The sequence below is a fragment of the Mesoplodon mirus genome (genome assembly GCF_964341445.2).
Source record: "Mesoplodon mirus genome assembly, chromosome: 20".
Lineage (NCBI taxonomy): Eukaryota > Metazoa > Chordata > Mammalia > Artiodactyla > Ziphiidae > Mesoplodon > Mesoplodon mirus.
The window spans coordinates 8,064,345-8,081,729 of record NC_138996.1 but is presented as its reverse complement, the minus strand read 5'-3'; the positions used below and the strand labels follow the sequence as shown (position 1 = coordinate 8,081,729).

Sequence of the window (17,385 nt, the reverse complement as noted above, 5' to 3'; positions counted from 1 at the left end):
AAGACACAATTCTTTTTGTTGTTGTTCAGGATATTTTGAAGCTTTTAAAAATATTTTTACTTTGTCGTGACTTGTGAATATACATGATTTATGAATATTCCAGCATATTTTGAAGCTTTTTAAAATATTTTACTTTGTCGTGACTTATGTTGTTTGATCTTTTATGTTTCATGAAAAGAAAGTTATTTACATAATAAGGTACTCGTTGTTAAAGATGGAGTAGGTGGTTTTGTTTCTTAGGATTAACTGGATAGGATCCTGCCTTGCACGTAGTAGATACTCAGTATTGTTAAACAAGAAAAAAATCGTTTCCTTCTGTGATCTTTCTGTAGAAGGTCAAAAGGTGTAACGTGTCCATGTTCACCACTGTCTATCATTCTGTTAGGTAAGGCAAAGACCACTGATGAGTAAACTCATAAAGCTTGAAGCTAACTTTCCTCATTCTTAATGTCCCTCCAGAGGTTAAGGACAGAAAGGGATTCTCTGAAGGAAACCATCGAAGAGCTTCGTTGTGTTCAGGCTCAAGAAGGGCAGCTCACAACTCAAGGTAACAACATGTCAGTAGCCCAAGCAAGGTTACTCATTTCTGATAGTATCAGGAAAAATATTAGATTCATTTTAAGATGATTGCACCAAAGACGAGAACTTGAATTCGGTAAAGAGGCCATGAGATTGATACAGATTTTGAACTGTTACCCAGATTTTATGACTGTAGTTACAGGACTGGATTTACTTGCCTACTTTTTAATTTTAATTATATTTAAATGCTTGGGTTTTATTAAATCAAAAGCATAAACATTTGTTAAATCATCTCTGTGAATAATACACCTTAAAAGTTTTTAGTGACCTCTTTAAAAGTGTGTCAGACTTTCTAAATCAGGGATTCTTCTCGGCTGAGATGGGAGGTGGGTATCACTTCACTAAGGGACTGAACATCCAAAGTAGAAACCTTCTCCTTCTCACAGGAAAGGAGCAGCACTTAGCTGAGGGTTTACCTTCTACCACTCGAGGGATGCAGGACCTGGTTGCTGACTTACACAGCCGCCCCCTCTGTTCACTCCCACTCCAGCTACCAGCCCTTGGCTCTTCAGTTACCTGAGACTAGAATTTTTCTTCTCCTCTGACTACAGCCTCCTTTTCCCCTCCTCACTCCTTCTACCAAAGCTGCTCACCGGCTCCATCCACCTTCAGCCCGCTCTGTAGTCTCTGCTGATCGTCTACTGATCACCGCCTCTTCCAGCTCACCCAGCCTGCATACCAGCCATTTCAACTGTGTTCTCATCACCACTGTCTTTCCTTATCCTCTTGACTTACTTCAAGCCCTAATTCGTTTTATTCTGTACTCCAGATTACCAAGGCCAGCTAAAAAAAATTACGTATCTTTCTGTTTTTTTCCTTTTCTTTTTTGTTTGCTGAGGTATAATTGACATATAATATTATACTCTTAGTTTCACATGTACAGTATGATTCGATATTTGTATGTATTGCAAAATGGTCACTGTAGTAAGTCTAGTTAGCTACCATCTGTCCCCATATACAGTTGAAAAACATTTTTTTCTTGTGATAACTTTTAAGATTTACTCTCTTAGTGACTTTCAAATATACAATACTGTATTATTATGTACACCATGCTATCCATTACATCCACGTGACTTATTTTTTTTATACCTGGATGTTCGGACCTTTGGACCCCCTTCACCCATTTAGCCCACCCCCACGCCCCAGCTTTCTTCTCCATAGCGGCTGCACTGATTTACGTTCTCATCAGCTGGGCGCAAGGGCTCCCTTTTCTCCACATGCTCACCAACACTTGTTATTTCTGGTCTCTTTAATAATAGCTGTTCTAACAAGTGTGAGGTGATAGCTCATTGTGGTTTTGATTTGTATTTCCCTGGTGATTAGTGATATTGAGCCTTTTTCATGTACCTGTTGGCTATGTGTGTATCTTCTTTGGGAAAATGTCTATTCAGATCCTTTGCCCATTTTTTAATTGGATTGTTTGGGGTTTTTTGCTATTGAGTTATATGAGTTCTTTATGTATTTTGGATATTAACCCCTGATCAGATAACTGATTTGCAAATATTTTCTTCCATTCGATAAGTTGCCTTTTCATTTTTTTCATGGTTTCCTGTGCTGTGCAGAAGCTTTTTAGTTTGATGTAGTTCCACTTGTTTATTTTTGCTTTTGAGAAAATTATACATCTTTCTTGACTGTCCTCACCAAAAAACAAATGATTTCTGATCATAATTGGATCCTTGTTGCTGCTTGGTAGTCCTTTCACGTATCTCTAGTCAATTCTACATGAGTTTCCCCAAAATTTTGAGAATCTAGCCTTGAACCTTAATGCTTTAATTCTTAGCTCCTGTATCATCAAGAAAAGGGAGGCCATCTTATGTAAGCTTTCACGTGTTTCTTTATTACCTTTAAACCTTATTGTGTATATATCCTTTTTTTTCTTTTAATATTTATTTATTTGGTTGCACCAGGTCTTAGTGGCAGCAGGCAGGCTCCTTAGTTGTGGCATGTGTGCTCCTTAATTGTGGCATTCGAACTCTTAGTTGTGGCATGCATGTGGGATTAGTTCCTTGGCCAGGGATCAAGCCCGGGCCCCCTGCATTGGGAGCACAGAGTCTTAACCACTGTGCCACCAGGGAAGTCCCTCATGTATATATCCTTGAGCTAGCAGTTTTGCTCTAAAAATTTACCCTATGAACTAAAACATCATCTATAATAGTGAAATTTAGAACCAACAAAAAAGTTCAGCAGTATAGGAATGGCATTCTCATTCAACTGTATACTTTAGAGCCATTAAAAAGAATGAAGTATATCTTATATATGCCTGACGTGGAGGGCTGGGTATGTTATATCATTAAGTCAAAAAAGTAGGTGGCGGGGCTTCCCTGGTGGCGTGGTGGTTGGGAGTCCGCCTGCCGATGCAGGGGACGCAGGTTCATGCCCCGGTCTGGGAGGATCCCACGTGCCGCGGAGCGGCTGGGCCCGTGAGCCATGGCCGCTGAGCCTGCGCGTCCGGAGCCTGTGCTCCGCAGGGGGAGAGGCCACAGCAGTGAGAGGCCCGCCTACCGCAAAAAAAAAAAAAAAAAAAAAAGTAGGTGGCACCATTCATGATAAACATTCTTTTTTCAAAAAAATTTTTTAATTGAAGTATGGTTAATTTACAATATTGTGTTAGTTTCTGGTGGACAGCAAAGTGATTCATTTATACATTTATGTACATTCTCTTTTGTATTCTTTTCCATTATGGTTTATTACAAGATATTGAATGTACTTCCCTGTGCTATACAGCAGGACCTTGTTGTTTATCTGTTTTATACACAGTAGCTTGCATCTGCCAATCCCAAACTCCTAATTTATCACCGCCCCGACTCTCCCCTTTGTTAACCATAAGTTCCTTCTCTAAGTCTGTGAGTCTGTTTCTGTTTTGTAAATGTCATGATAAACACTCTTAGCAATCTAGGGATAGAAGGAAACTTCTGCAGCCTAGTAAAGGACATCTATGAAAATCCTACAGCTGACCTCATACTTAATGATGAAAGACTAAATGCTTTTCCCTAAGATCAGGAACAAGGCAAGGCTGTTCAGTCTTGCCACTTCTATTCAACATGGAGGTTCTAGCCAGTGCAGTCAGGCAAGAAAAAGAAATAAAGGGCATCCAGAAAGGAAAAGAGGATGTAAAAAATCATAGATCTGATAAATGAGTTCAGCAAGGTCTCAATATACAAGATCAGTATACAAATACCAATTATATTTCTATGTACTGCTAGTATACAATCTGAAAATGAAATTATAATAGTATGATAAAGAATAAACTGCTTAGAGATAGGTTTAACAAAGAAATGCGAGACTTCTGCACTGAAAACTATGAATCATTACTAAGATAAATTAAAGATCTAAATAAATGTAAAGATAGTCCACATTCAGGTGTTGGAAAAAGCACTACAGTTAAGACTACAGTTCTCTTCATATTGGTCTAAAGATTCAATGCAACCCCAATCAAATTCTCAGCAGACTTTTTTGTAGAAATTGACAATCTGATTCTATAATTTATATAAAAAAACAAAGGAGCCACTATATAACCAAAAAAAATCTTAAAAAATAAAAAGTTGGAGAACTTACACATCCTGATTTCAAAAGTTACTATAAAACTACTGTAATTGAACAGCATGAAACTCACATATGGAAAGACATAGAGATCAGTGTAGTATATACCACATTAATAGGATGAAGGGGAAAAAACCACATGATCATCTCAACTGATGCAGAAAAGGCAACTGACAAAATCCAACACCCTTTCATCATAAAAAACTCAATAAAGTAGGAGGAGAACTAGAAAGGAAACTTCTACAACTTGATAAAGGCCATATGAAAAACCCACAGCTAACGTCATACACAGTGATGAAAGACCGAAAGCTTTTCCTGTAAGATCAGGAATAAGACAATGATGCCTGCTACCAGCACTTCTACACTTCTGTTCAATGTAGTATAGGATCTTCTAGCCAGAGCAATTAGACAAAGAAAAAAAATCTAAATTGGAAAGGAAGTACTAAAATCATCTCTGTTTGCAGATGACGTGATCTTATATGTTGAAACCCTTTAAAAATTACACATGCACACACACACACAAAAAGCTCTGAGAACTAATAAAATGAATTCAGCAAATTTACAGGATATAAAATCAACCCACAAAAATGCGTTATGTTTCTATACACTAGCAATGAACAATATGAAAAGTAAATTAAGAAAACAATTCCATTTACAATAGGATTAAAAAGAATAAAATACTTGGGAATAAATCTAACCAGGGAGACACTTGTACCTTGAAAACTACAAAACACTGCTGAAAGAAATTAAAGAAAACCTAAATGGGAAGATATCCCATGTTCATTTAACACTTAATATTGTTAAGATGACAGTACTACTGAAAACAATCTACAGGCGGCTTCCCTGGTGGCGCAGTGGTTAAGAATCCGCCTGCCAATGCAGGGGACACGGGTTCGAGCCCTGGTCTGGGAAGATCCCATGTTCCGTGGAGCAAGTAAGCCCATGAGCCACAACTACTGAGCCTGCGCTCTAGAGCCTGTGAGCCACAACTACTGAAGCCTGTGCATCTAGAGCCCATGCTCTGCAACAAGAGAAGCCGCCGAAATGAGAAGCCCACGCACCGCAACCAAGAGTAGCCCCTGCTCACCGCAACTAGAGAAAGCCTGCACGCAGCAATGAAGACCCAACGCAGCCAAAAATAAATAAATAACATAAATAAACTTATATTAAAAAAACCCTACGGATTCAGTGCAGTCCTTATCAAAATACCAACAGCATTTTTTGCAGAAATAGAAAAACCCAGACTAAAATTTATATGGAATCTCAAGGGATCCTGAATAGCCAAAACAATCTTGAAAAAAGGAAAAAAAATAGCTTGAGTACTCATACTTCCTGATTTCAAAACTTAGTATAAAGTTAGAGTAATCAAAACAGTATGTATAGGTATAAGGACAGATATATAGACCAATGGAGTAGAATAGAGAGCCTAGAAATAAACCCTCACATATGCAATAAATTGATTTTCAGCAAGAGTGTCAAGACCACTTAGTGGGGGGAAAGGAAAGTCTTTCAAACAGATTGTTCTGGGAAAACTGTATGTCCACATCCAAAAGCATGAAGTTGGACCCTTACACCATATACAAAAAAGGAACTCAAAATGGATCAGAGACCTAAATGTAAGAGCTAAAGCTATAAAATTTTTTTAAAAACATAGAGGAAAATCGTCGTGATGTTGGATTTGGCAGTGATTCCTTGGAATTGATACCAAAAGCACAGGCAACAAAAATAATGGGTAAATTGGACTTCATCAAAATTAAAAACTTTTGTGTTTCAAAGAACACTTATCAACACAGTGAAAAGGCAACCCACAAGATGGGAGAAAATATTTGCAAATCATTTATCTGATAGATGATAGATGTCAAGAGTGTATAAAGAACTTCTACAATTCAACAACAACAAAAAGAAACTACAAAAGTCCTTTGCAGTTTACAAAGGACTTGAATAGACATTTCTCCAAAGAAGATATACAAATGACCAGTAAGCACATGAAACAGTGCTCAACATCATTGGTCATTAGAGAAATGCAAAGCAAAACCACAGTGAGATACCACTTCACACCCATTAGGATGGCTACTATCAAAAGAGAAAAAAAAAGGAAAGTAACAAGTGTTGGTGAGGGTGTGGAGAAGTCGGAGCCCTCTTGCCTTGCTGGTGGGAACGCAAAATGGGTCAGCCACTGCGGAAGAGTTTGGTGGTTCTTTAAAAAGTTACCATATGATCCAGAAATTCCATTCCTAAGTGTATATACAAAAGAAGCAAAGCAAGGACTCAGCCACATCCTGGTATACCAGTGTTCATAGCAGCATTATTCACAATAGCCAAAAGGTGGGAACAACCCATGTGTCCATAGACAGATACATGGATAAAGAAAATGTGATATGTATGTATAATGGGATATTATTTGGCCATATAAAGAGATGAAGTTGTGATAAATGGTACAACATAGATGAATATTGAAAACATTATGTTAGGTGAAGTGAGCCAGACACAAAAGGACAAATATTGGTGTGAGGTGTCTAGAATGGGCAAATTCTTTTAGACAGACAGAAATTGGAATTAAAGTTACGAGGAGCTGAGGGAGAAAGTAATGGGGAGTTACTGCTTAATGGTTCCAGAATTTACGTTGGTTTTTTTTTTTTTTTACATCTTTATTGGAGTATAATTGCTTTACAATGATGTGTTAGTTTCTGTTTTATAACATAGTGAATCAGTTATACATATACCCCTGTTCCCATATCCCTTCCCTCTTGCATCTCCCTCCCTCCCACCCTCCCTATCCCACCCCTCCAGGCGGTCACAGAGCACCGAGCTGATCTCCCTGTGCTATGCGGCTGCTTCCCACTAGCTATCTGCCTTACGTTTGGTAGTGTATATATGTCCATGCCGCTCTTTCACTTTGTCACAGCTTACCCTTCCCCCTCCCCATATCCTCAAGTCCATTCTCTAGTAGGTCTGTGTCTTTATTCCTGTCTTACCCCTAGGTTCTTCATGACATTTTTTTTCTTAGATTCCATATATATGTGTTAGCATACGGTATTTGTCTTTCTCTTTCTGACTTACTTTACTCTGTAGGACAGACTCTAGGTCCATCCACCTCATTACAAATAGCTCAATTTCATTTACTTTTATGGCTGAGTAATATTCCATTGTATATATGTGCCACGTCTTCTTTATCCATTCATCGGATGATGGACACTTAGGTTGTTTCCATCTCCTGGCTATTGTAAATAGAGCTGCAATGAACATTTTGGTACATGACTCTTTTTGAATTATGGTTTTCTCAGGGTATATGCCCAGTAGTGGGATTGCTGGGTCATATGGTAGTTCTATTTGTAGTTTTCTGAGGAACCTCCATACTGTTCTCCATAGTGGCTGTATAGAATTTACATTTTGAGTGATGAAAGAGTTTGGGAATAGATAGTAGTGATGGTTCCACAACATAGTGCCTTAGCGCCAACATGGGACTTAGTGCCACTCAATTGTACACTTAAAAAGTGTTAAAATGATACAATAATAATGTTGTAAGGCAATCGTGTAAGGGAACTGTGACATGGTTTTTTACTTGAATTAAAGATTTTAGCTGTTAAAATTAATGCTCAGAGTAGGAGTTCATATAGGAACTAAAGGAGGTAGCTGTGCCCTCTCTTAACCTTGCACCCATGATTGTTTGTTTACAGGGTTAATGCCTCTGGGAAGTCAGGAATCTTCAGATAGTCTGGCAGCAGAGATTGTCACACCTGAAATCAGGTAAGGAGGTGGTGAAGGTCACAGCCACACTGCGCAATATTCTTGGAGAAGACATACTCCTCTGTAACATAGAGGACCAGTTCCTTTTCTTTATCGCTAACACTTTCAACACGAACTCGAGGTTAGATGTCCATGATTTCAGCATGTTAGGGGCTTTCTTCAGCTGTCCCCACAGAGACTTGATTTCTCTCTTTGGGAGGACAGTGTCTCACACATACTCAGTAAACTAATATATCTGTGCTTGGGCATCCTCAGCAGACATTTAGCAGTGAAACCACGTGGCCCAAAGACAAAGGTTATGCTTAGCCATCAGCCTGCAAAATAATTAGTCTCGGGCTTCCCTGGTGGCACAGTGGTTGAGAGTCCGCCTGCCGATGCAGGGGACACGGGTTCGTGCCCCGGTCTGGGAAGATCCCACATGCCGCGGAGCGGCTGGGCCCGTGAGCCATGGCCACTGAGCCTGCGCGTCCGGAGCCTGTGCTCCACGACGGGAGAGGCCACAACAGTGAGAGGCCTGCGTACAGCAAAAAATAATAATAATAATAATAATTAGTCTCTAGATTTATTACTCAAGTACAGGGAATGGTCTGGGAAAGACAGAGTGCACAGACAGGAGGAAGCATCTCCTCATCTCTACTACTCTTCCCTCAGTAGTACCTTATATTTGTATTTAGTCATAGCATTTTAAATATTCCATTTATTTCAATATATGCCTGGCTTTATGTTTAAGAATGAAAAATTGATAGGTAGCCACTAGCTGTCCATCAGAAGGTGAATGAGTAATCCTGAATACTGCTTTTACCTTGTTCGGGCTAATTTGCCCCCTTTTTAAATTGACACTAGCCTGGATTCTTCATAACATCCTTGGAGGTATTAACGAAAATAATGGTTGTGTAAAAGTTTTATAAACTGTGAAAGTTGCAATAGGCATTGAAATACTTACTGAATAACTGAAGACAATGTTTTTTGTTGTTGGCATTTGTTTAAGAAGGACAGACAAAGGTGTGTAATGGAACCACCAATTCTGGAAGCATCTTGTATACCTTTTACTTTTCTGCCATCTGACATGGTACTTTACTATTGGACCAATAAAGTTTGTTGAATGAATAAATACACTTATTTTTATGACTATTTATAAATAAATGGTTATGTCCAAAAACCAAATTTTAAGGAAGCTTATAGGAATGCAGTTAGATTTTTAAGTTCTGAGACAAAAGAACAATGATAAAAATTCAACAAATAAAATGGGTTTTATTGAGTATTACTCAATACAAATTAAAATATTCTCTGTGTCTAGAATATGTCTAGACGAGCTATCAAGAAAATGAAATAGTACAAAGGATGAAATTTCTCAATGTATATCATAGACAATGGGTCAGTATTCTTGATGCATAATGAAATTTGATCTTCCAGTTTGCAAAAATCTGTTAAAAGTGATGATTTTCACTGATGTTAAGGGTGTGGAGAAATTGGAAACCTCATAAGCTAGGAGTAAAAGATTAAAGTGATACAATCTTTTTCAAGTGAGATATAATTGACATATCACTGTGTAACAGCGTTAGGTATACAACATAATGATTTGCTATGTGTGTATGTTGTGAAATGATTACCGTATTAAGTCTAGTATCCATAACCACACATAATTACCAAAAAATTTTTTTTCTTGTGGTTGTACAACTTTTCTTTTGAGCAGTTTGGCAGAATGTGTATGTTGTCTAAAAAATGTGCCTATCTTTTGACAGAAAAATTACTTTTCTGAGAATTAATTCTGAGGAAATACCCAAGGATATACACAAAAGGATGTTTATAAAGCTAATCATTAATAACATGTTAAAGTTCAGAATTGATAATAATCTAAATGCCCAATAATTGGGCGTGAATTAAATAATGATCGTCTATATATTTTAACATGTCATTTAAAATATTAAAGTATAAAATTTAATGCTATGAAAAGATTGTGAAAAGCTAAGTGTAAATAGCAGATACCAATGTCACAGGTACTGTGAGATTCATTTTTACAACTGTTTGCATGTTTGTACGTATGCATAAAGTTAGAAGGCTGTATTTCAGCAGTAATTATTTTGCACTGCAGGGTTATGGAGGGTTTGTATTTTCTTCTCATTTATCTTTTTCACCCTACAATGAGCTTGTTTTACTTTGTAATTGACAAATATGATGAAGTCATTTTTTTCAGTTTACAGAATATATCAAGTTCTGTGTAACTGCTTGAGTTGGGTTACAGACTTGACTCTCATCTTTTCAGTAGCAAAAGTTAAAGTACTTTATAAGGTTTACAGTGTTTACAAAATAAGAGCAGAATGTTTTGTGTGTGTTTGATATTTCGCTTTTGTTTTTTCTTCTTCCATGAGAAGCACAGTTTTTCATAGCATCTGGTATGGATAGTAATATCTTCTTCATGCGGCCCTCTAGAGATGACCCTCTCTAACATAAAGGACGAATTCTGTCTTCAAGACGTATATCTTCAATGATATCGTCATGTGAATTAATGTTCAATTATATCATCCCTGCAGTATTCATAGTGGCAAGTTTTGTGTGGCTGTTGCTTTAGCATCCCTCAGTGTAAGCATGTGGCATCACGCAAAGAGCCCAAAACAATGCAGTCCAGTAACCTGGCTCTGATAATCTGTCTTGTTACAAGACTACAGTTTTACCGTATCTACAGGAATGGATGGACTGCATGTCTTGAAGGCATTCTTCGTTGAATGTTACATCTTGCCACCAAATTATTGGTAATGTAAGAGCATAGCACTAGAGATGATGTTTTGTTGACGAGAACCAAAGAACAAATACATAGGTGCATTCACAGCTTAAATGCTTAAATCATTCCCAGCTTAAATGCTTAAATCAGAAAGGAAATAGGATTTTGAAACCTCATTCATTACAAGTCATGCTATATGGGGATTCTGTTATCTTCAGATTGTCCATTCTAAAAAGAAAGTGCTTAAGACCTGAAATATAATGTCTCAGCCAGTTACAACAGGAGCTAAATTCTTTCCAGGTACTTTGTTTTTCATTTCTGCTCTGTGTATTAAATCTATAACAGTGCATAGCTGGATTTGGGTAACTACGTTAATCCGTTTCGCTTCTGCTCTCAGGGAGAAACTTATTCGTCTTCAGCATGAGAATAAGATGTTAAAAATTAACCAAGAGGGTTCAGACAATGAAAAAATCGCCTTATTGCAGAGCCTTCTAGATGATGCCAGCCTACGGAAAAATGAACTGGAGACAGAGAACAGGTAGGAGGCACATGGCAGCAGCTTAGACACAGGTTTTCTCTATTTACGTTGATTTGATTCCCTTGAACAAAGGTTTGAGTTGTGGTTTGAAAAGAGAAAGTGTGTTATTCCATTTCATTTCAAGAGTACTTTTTCCCACTTTTCCACTTATGGGCATATTTGCCCAAAAGTATAGTGTCTCTGTAATAGCATTCCCGTCTTTAGCTCTTCTGGCAAAATGATACCAAAGTCCTACCATTTTCCCTTTTTAATCACTCATTAAAACTAGAGGATTAAAAAAAGTCACGATTTATTCAGTCTTTCGAGACAATTCTACTTCATAGTCATGCTTATATTAGTAGAGTTTACCCTGTTTTTACAAGCTAATGTTTCGAAGAATTGACTGGTATGAGGAAAACAGTAGGATCCATCATGATTCAATTGATAGGGCTTTTTTTTTTAATCTGTTATTTCTTGTGACTCTGATAGGAAGTCATCCATCTTATGAACAATTCAATTATTTTGAGAATTTAGAATCTGCATATTTAACAAAACATCACTTTTCTGCTTGTAAGTTTTAAGAGTATTGCAGTAGGCAGTTTATCCAAACTACTTTTAAACCAGTAGCTTGCTCTGGCAAGGGCTACTTTTATAATTTATTGTGACAGTCCTCTCATTCTTTTCCTTTTTGGAAATGTTTCTTAAATACCAGACATATGATGTCTTTTCTTTTTCTTAGAGCTGTGATATTCTGTCATTTGTGAGGGATTTGACAGTTTTATAAATAGTTTCACAGTTTATGTGATATTACAGATTCTTCGCTTATTCTGCCTGATTGATTTGACATTTCCCAGGTGTGAGTCAGTCTTGAGAGTCAAAATTGTTACGATAGTTTTACATATCCTACCCTTCTTCCTGTAACTTTAATTTTTAAAGCTGCTGAGGGAGAATCAGCAAACAGTGTAAATACCAGGGTGATTATTAGAGCATAATTAAGCATAAATGTAAGGAGACATTTTTATATCAATTCTTTTTTTTTTTTTTGCGGTACGTGGGCCTCTCACTGCTGCGGCCTTTCCCGTTGCGGAGCACAGGCTCCGGACGTGCAGGCCCAGCGGCCATGGCTCACGGGCCCAGCCGCTCCGCGGCACACGGTATCCTCCTGGACTGGGGCACGAACCCACGTCCCCCGCATTGGCAGGCGGACTCTCAACCACTGCGCCACCAGGGAAGCCCTATATCAATTCTTAGGAGCATAGATAATGAATACTTTTTAAAAATACTTAGAAAAAGTGGAAAAAGAGAAGGAGGAGGAATGGGGATTGTAGAAAACAGCAGGCAATCATGCAGAGCCCATGCTGAGAGCACCTTGAGTTACCCTCTTCATCCTTGGCCTCCACTGTCTTTTAGCATGTTAGTGGGGAGAGCCTTCTCCCAACACTAATTTCTTACCAGTGAATCAACACCTACAACGTTTTCTGTAACACTTTGCCTTGTTTTTCACAGACCTTACAGCTATTACTCTTTCTCCTTCAAAATAGAACAGCTAGCTGTCATTTGTAGAGGACCTGTGCATGTGGATGACTGGTTACCTCCTAAATCCCTGTTGTTTACAGCTGTGTTTGTTTATTAAATTACAGCGCTGATGACAGCTTACCTGTAGATTATAGCCATCTGTGGGTATTATGATCCGTAACAGTAACACTAGTAATAAGAGAAGCTAACATTTATTAAACTGCTGTTCCAAGCATGTTCCAGTGTCGTTCCAGACATCGTGCTCAGTGTTTTAAACATGTGGTCTTACTTTATTAAAGTTTTACATATGTAGGGATTTGGGCTGAGACCCAGGCTACCAGACTCCAAAGCCTCTACTTAACCTCTTTCTTGCCAGTTTATCTTCTGCCACATTTATAAAACGTTTTTTCCCCTGTCTTCTCCTCACAGGATGCTTTTCTCTTAAGTGAGTTATCCTAAGTTTGTTCTTATTGAGTTTAATAACTGTTTACATTACCTGGTCTGTACCTCAACCTCTTACTCTTTGACACCACCGGGTTAGCACCAAGAAAGCAGAGTTTCAGTTCTACTTAGTCTCATAACTGTATGTCCTTAAATACAATTTGCTCACCACCATGTGTCACCTTAGAAGGAGAGGTTTGTAGTAAACCTCCAAAGTTCTTTCCAGTTAGTTTTCCCAACAAGTTGGTATTTGTTAAAATCTGTAATACCTGTTGACCCTCAAGCAATGTAAGGAGAGGCAGGAAGAGTCGAGAGTGGAGCCGTATTGGCACGGCTTGGGGAGCTCTCTGGAAGCACGTGTGATCTCCTTCCCTTCCCTCTCAGAGTAGGTTGTGATCTCAAGCTTACCCTCTCCCTACACCCCCTTGACAACTGTATGTAATTAGACTTGGATTAAAATGTTGAATCAACTACACCCTTGAAGGGGGAGAAGGAAAGTAGAGGCATTTATAGAGTACCTGCTATGTGCACACCCTTTACATATTATCTCACTTAGTTTTCTAAATAACCCCATGAGGTCAGCATTATAATCCTCATTTATTTTGTAGTTGAAATTTTTTCGTATATATTTACATATATTTTTATAGGTTCATAATGTGTGTGTACATGTATGCTCCATGCTTTAATCGATACGTTAGACTATGTTTTATGGCATTTACGATGGCCTCCACCTAGTAACAATATTTTTTGACTGAATAATTTCAAAAATGTCTAAGATGGATAGTTGAAATAGTCTTATAGTTTGATATATTTTTCATATTGCTTCCTGAGAAGATTAAACAAAGTTACAGTTAGCAACGTACTTATGTACCTCTGTTCCATATTGAATATGAGTTTTCAGATAATTCTTTCACTGAGTGAAAAAACAGATTCCTTTGTGTGAAAGACATCAGTTATTATTATAGATTTATTGCCTTTTTACTGTGATTCTCACTAAATTATAGAACCTAGAGGTTTACAGTAAGAATTTCTTGTCACTTGTTGAGTAAAAAAAATTTCATACTGAACTTCTTGGCTATTTGGATTCTAAATATTTGTTGCCCTGTTTTGTCCTTAACTGGGGTCAATCTGGCTTTTACTCAAATACTTACTAGCCAGTCCGGTGGGAGCGTTTAGGACTTTATCTCTTCTTGCCTCTTTCCTGTTTTCATTGTGGATCGTGTCCCCGTCCTCAGACTTGTTCTCAGTTTCCGGAACAGCCCTCGCTTGTGTCTCTCCCAGTCCTTGGATTACTGTCCAGGGCGAGGCTCCTCTCTCAGCCCTTTGCTTGGTGGTCTGCTGTGGCCCCTCTTGTTCCTCCTCCGAGCCGGTTCACATTCTTTCTGGCCACTGTTACTCATGCTCGTGGCTTCAGTCATTGCCGAACGGCTCTTGGGTCTGGAGGGTTGGCTTAGCCCTCCCGCTGGGCTTCAGGTGCAGGTGTCCAGCTGTTCGACAGGCATCTCTCATCACTTCATTTTCAACAAATACCAAATGAAGTCCTTTGTGCTGCTTTCTCAGCCTGCTCCTCCTGTATTCCCTTGCTCAGTAAATGGTCCTTGGTAGCTCAGACCGGACTCCTAAGTTACTTTTCGCTCCTTGTATTCCTTTGCATTTTCCGTGCACCCGCCTCTACCCGCTTCTGTTTCAGGGGGAGACGTGATCACTGTGCCGGCCCCGGTGGGGCTTCCCAGACAGTCTCCTCCACTTTCACACCAGCGTGATCTTTCTGAAACGCTGTCTGATCCTTCCACATCGTCCAAGACCTACTGGTCCCCTGAATGTTGCATCCTAATGATCTAGAGAATTTACGGGGATTGAGCTCCAGAATCAGCATTTTTAAAGGCTGGCTGGGCTATTCCTGTCCCAACAAAATTTTAGGCCTGATTATAGGATAAATAAAAATACATTTGCATTTCTCAGAGGGGTGTCCCAGCCTCTCCTTTTCTCCTCTGGTTTCACCTCCAGCCTTCCTTCGCCTCATAACTTGGTCTTCAGCCATACAGTCCCTGAACTCTTCGTACCCGCTCCCTTTCTGTGCGCTTTGGACATGCTGAATTCTCGGTCTTGAATCCCCTTTCCACCCTTAACCACATAAGCGTTTTATTTACAGTCTGGTCTCCATTCAAGCGAAGCCCACCTCCTCCACCCAGTTAGGTGCAGTCCTGGCTTCTCTGAGCAGCCGTCACTCCGGTGTGTACCGCTGTGTGCCGTGTTGAAGTACTGAGCTCGTATTTTACTTCTTTACATTTTGTCTCCCCACTAAGTTCGAGTGCAAGGGTCTGTTAGCGCTGTGCTGAGTGTGTGCCTGACACTCAGTTTGAATAAACCTACAGTGAAGTGAATTTCAGATAAATATATGTGTATAAATATACCAGCTCAACAAAATGTGTCCACCAGAACACTGCATTGGATATCATCATAGAAATTTTAAGCAATACAAAAAACAACCGGAAAAGTGAGCTATTACGACTACAACATGAGAGTTTGTTTTTCTCATTATACTGTTTCTCTAGCCAATGTGAAAACCTAAGGCAAAAGGCATAAGTTTAGTCAGAACTTGGAAAATTAATGTACCTTTGATTTCTAGGCTGGTGAATCAAAGACTTCTGGAAGTACAGTCACAAGTCGAAGAATTGCAAAAATCTTTACAGGATCAAGGCTCAAAGGCAGAAGATGTAAGTCTTACTATGTACCAGTGATGGTCCAACAGTTTCATAACGTTAAGAAAAGCTATAACTTTTGTTTGATGGTCTGTATCAAAATAATTGTAATCATAGTGGTTATAGAAAAGAAACAGTGTTTTCCTTTTACTAACATTCCTTATAAAAAGGACCAGACGGTACTTTACTGTCACTTTCAGATTCACCCTGCTGGGAATTAGAAGTTCACTTGTAGTTATCAGCTAAAGAATTAATTGGGGTTTTATGTTTTACATGTGCTCGCCTCAGTATTCAGAGTATAGGTTTTTGCCTCTGGTCAAAAAAAAAAAAAAATGCTGATAGAAACTTAGCACGTCCAAGTAGCAATGTTTGTTGTAAACTTGATTTTAAGAAAATAATGCCATTTCTAAAATCCTACCATCTCTAGGTTTATGAATCCCTCTTTCTCCCTCTGCCCCCTGCCACACACATACACACACGCACGCACACACGCACACGCACATTCTCACACACACGCTCCCCTGCCCCCGCTTGCGTGCGCACGCTCTCTCTCTCTCTCTCTCTCTCTCTCTCTCTCTCTCTCAAATAGAAGCGCGCTGCCCTATTTTAATATCCCCTTAGCACTCTGCCCTTCTGCTCTAGCCCTGCCTGCTTGGCAGGCACTCACCTAGAAAAGAGTAAGTGTGCAGAGGCGGGAACAGGGTCCTCCCCACCTCGCCATGCTCACCGCCCCTCGCAGTGAGCTGCGGCAGCCCGTAGTAGTCAGGCCCTGATGCAGGCGTAAATCAATCATGTTTTGCACATCCCTTACATTTAATGAGCTGTGTACCATAGAGCTGCACCTGTAAAAGGGCTCAAAACCAGTGTGAAGAGGGGATAACAACTGAAGTTTAATCTTTGCTTCAGTCAGGTGGTAACTTTTTTCCTTTTGCCAGAGTAATTGGCTCTGAACTCTGGCTTTTGAGTATAAACCTATTTGGTTGTTTTCATTGTTAGAGTCATTTGGGGCACTCAGCGTCAAAACTGTAGACACATCTAGTTCTGTCCAGCCTTAGTAACGTAAGAGGGTGTAAAAACAAAACAACATATTACTTAAAACCTGAGAGTGTGAGGTATAAAAAGCTCACTGGTGACCTAGTTTTATGAGTTTCTGACGCATCCATCTGGCTTATGTTGGCAGTGTGCTGTCTGAGATGACGGGCTGTAGTTTATCCTCTGATGTGGTAGTTCTTCTTAGATCCCCACGTTGATTCCCAGTTCCTAAAATTCTCACCAACATTTAAACCACATCATCCCCTTATTAAAATGGAACTAGTTTGAAATCCCATGGTTTACTTTCAAGCATGCCTTTATCCAGAATGCTAAATCACAAGCAAAACCACCATTCGTGTATGAAAATACTAGTAAATCTAAGAGGGTCTTAGCAGTGAACCAAAGCGGGTAACATTTCTTAGTTCAGTGAAATCACTAGGTCCCTTAAACTGAGGTAAATGTAGACTTCGTTTTGGTCTCGAAAACGTTGAGGAGACTTTCTGCTGATTTGTTATGGTAGAGAGGGGAAGGGTTTGCAGATCCTAGGAAGTAAAAATGGCGAAACATCAGTATCCACTCAGCCTTAGTGTTAG

General features: G+C 39.1%; 1 protein-coding gene across 1 annotated transcript in view; it reads left to right on the top strand.

Moving 5' to 3' along the window:
* The window catches only part of HOOK3 (hook microtubule tethering protein 3), a 104,257-nt gene that overhangs the window by 63,023 nt on the left and 23,849 nt on the right, over positions 1-17,385 (top strand). The window contains exons 13-16 of the mRNA XM_082608429.1: positions 460-547; positions 7,797-7,866; positions 10,983-11,123; positions 15,688-15,775. Coding sequence (XP_082464555.1) covers positions 460-547; positions 7,797-7,866; positions 10,983-11,123; positions 15,688-15,775 — 387 coding nt within the window. The remainder of the gene's footprint in view (positions 1-459; positions 548-7,796; positions 7,867-10,982; positions 11,124-15,687; positions 15,776-17,385) is intronic.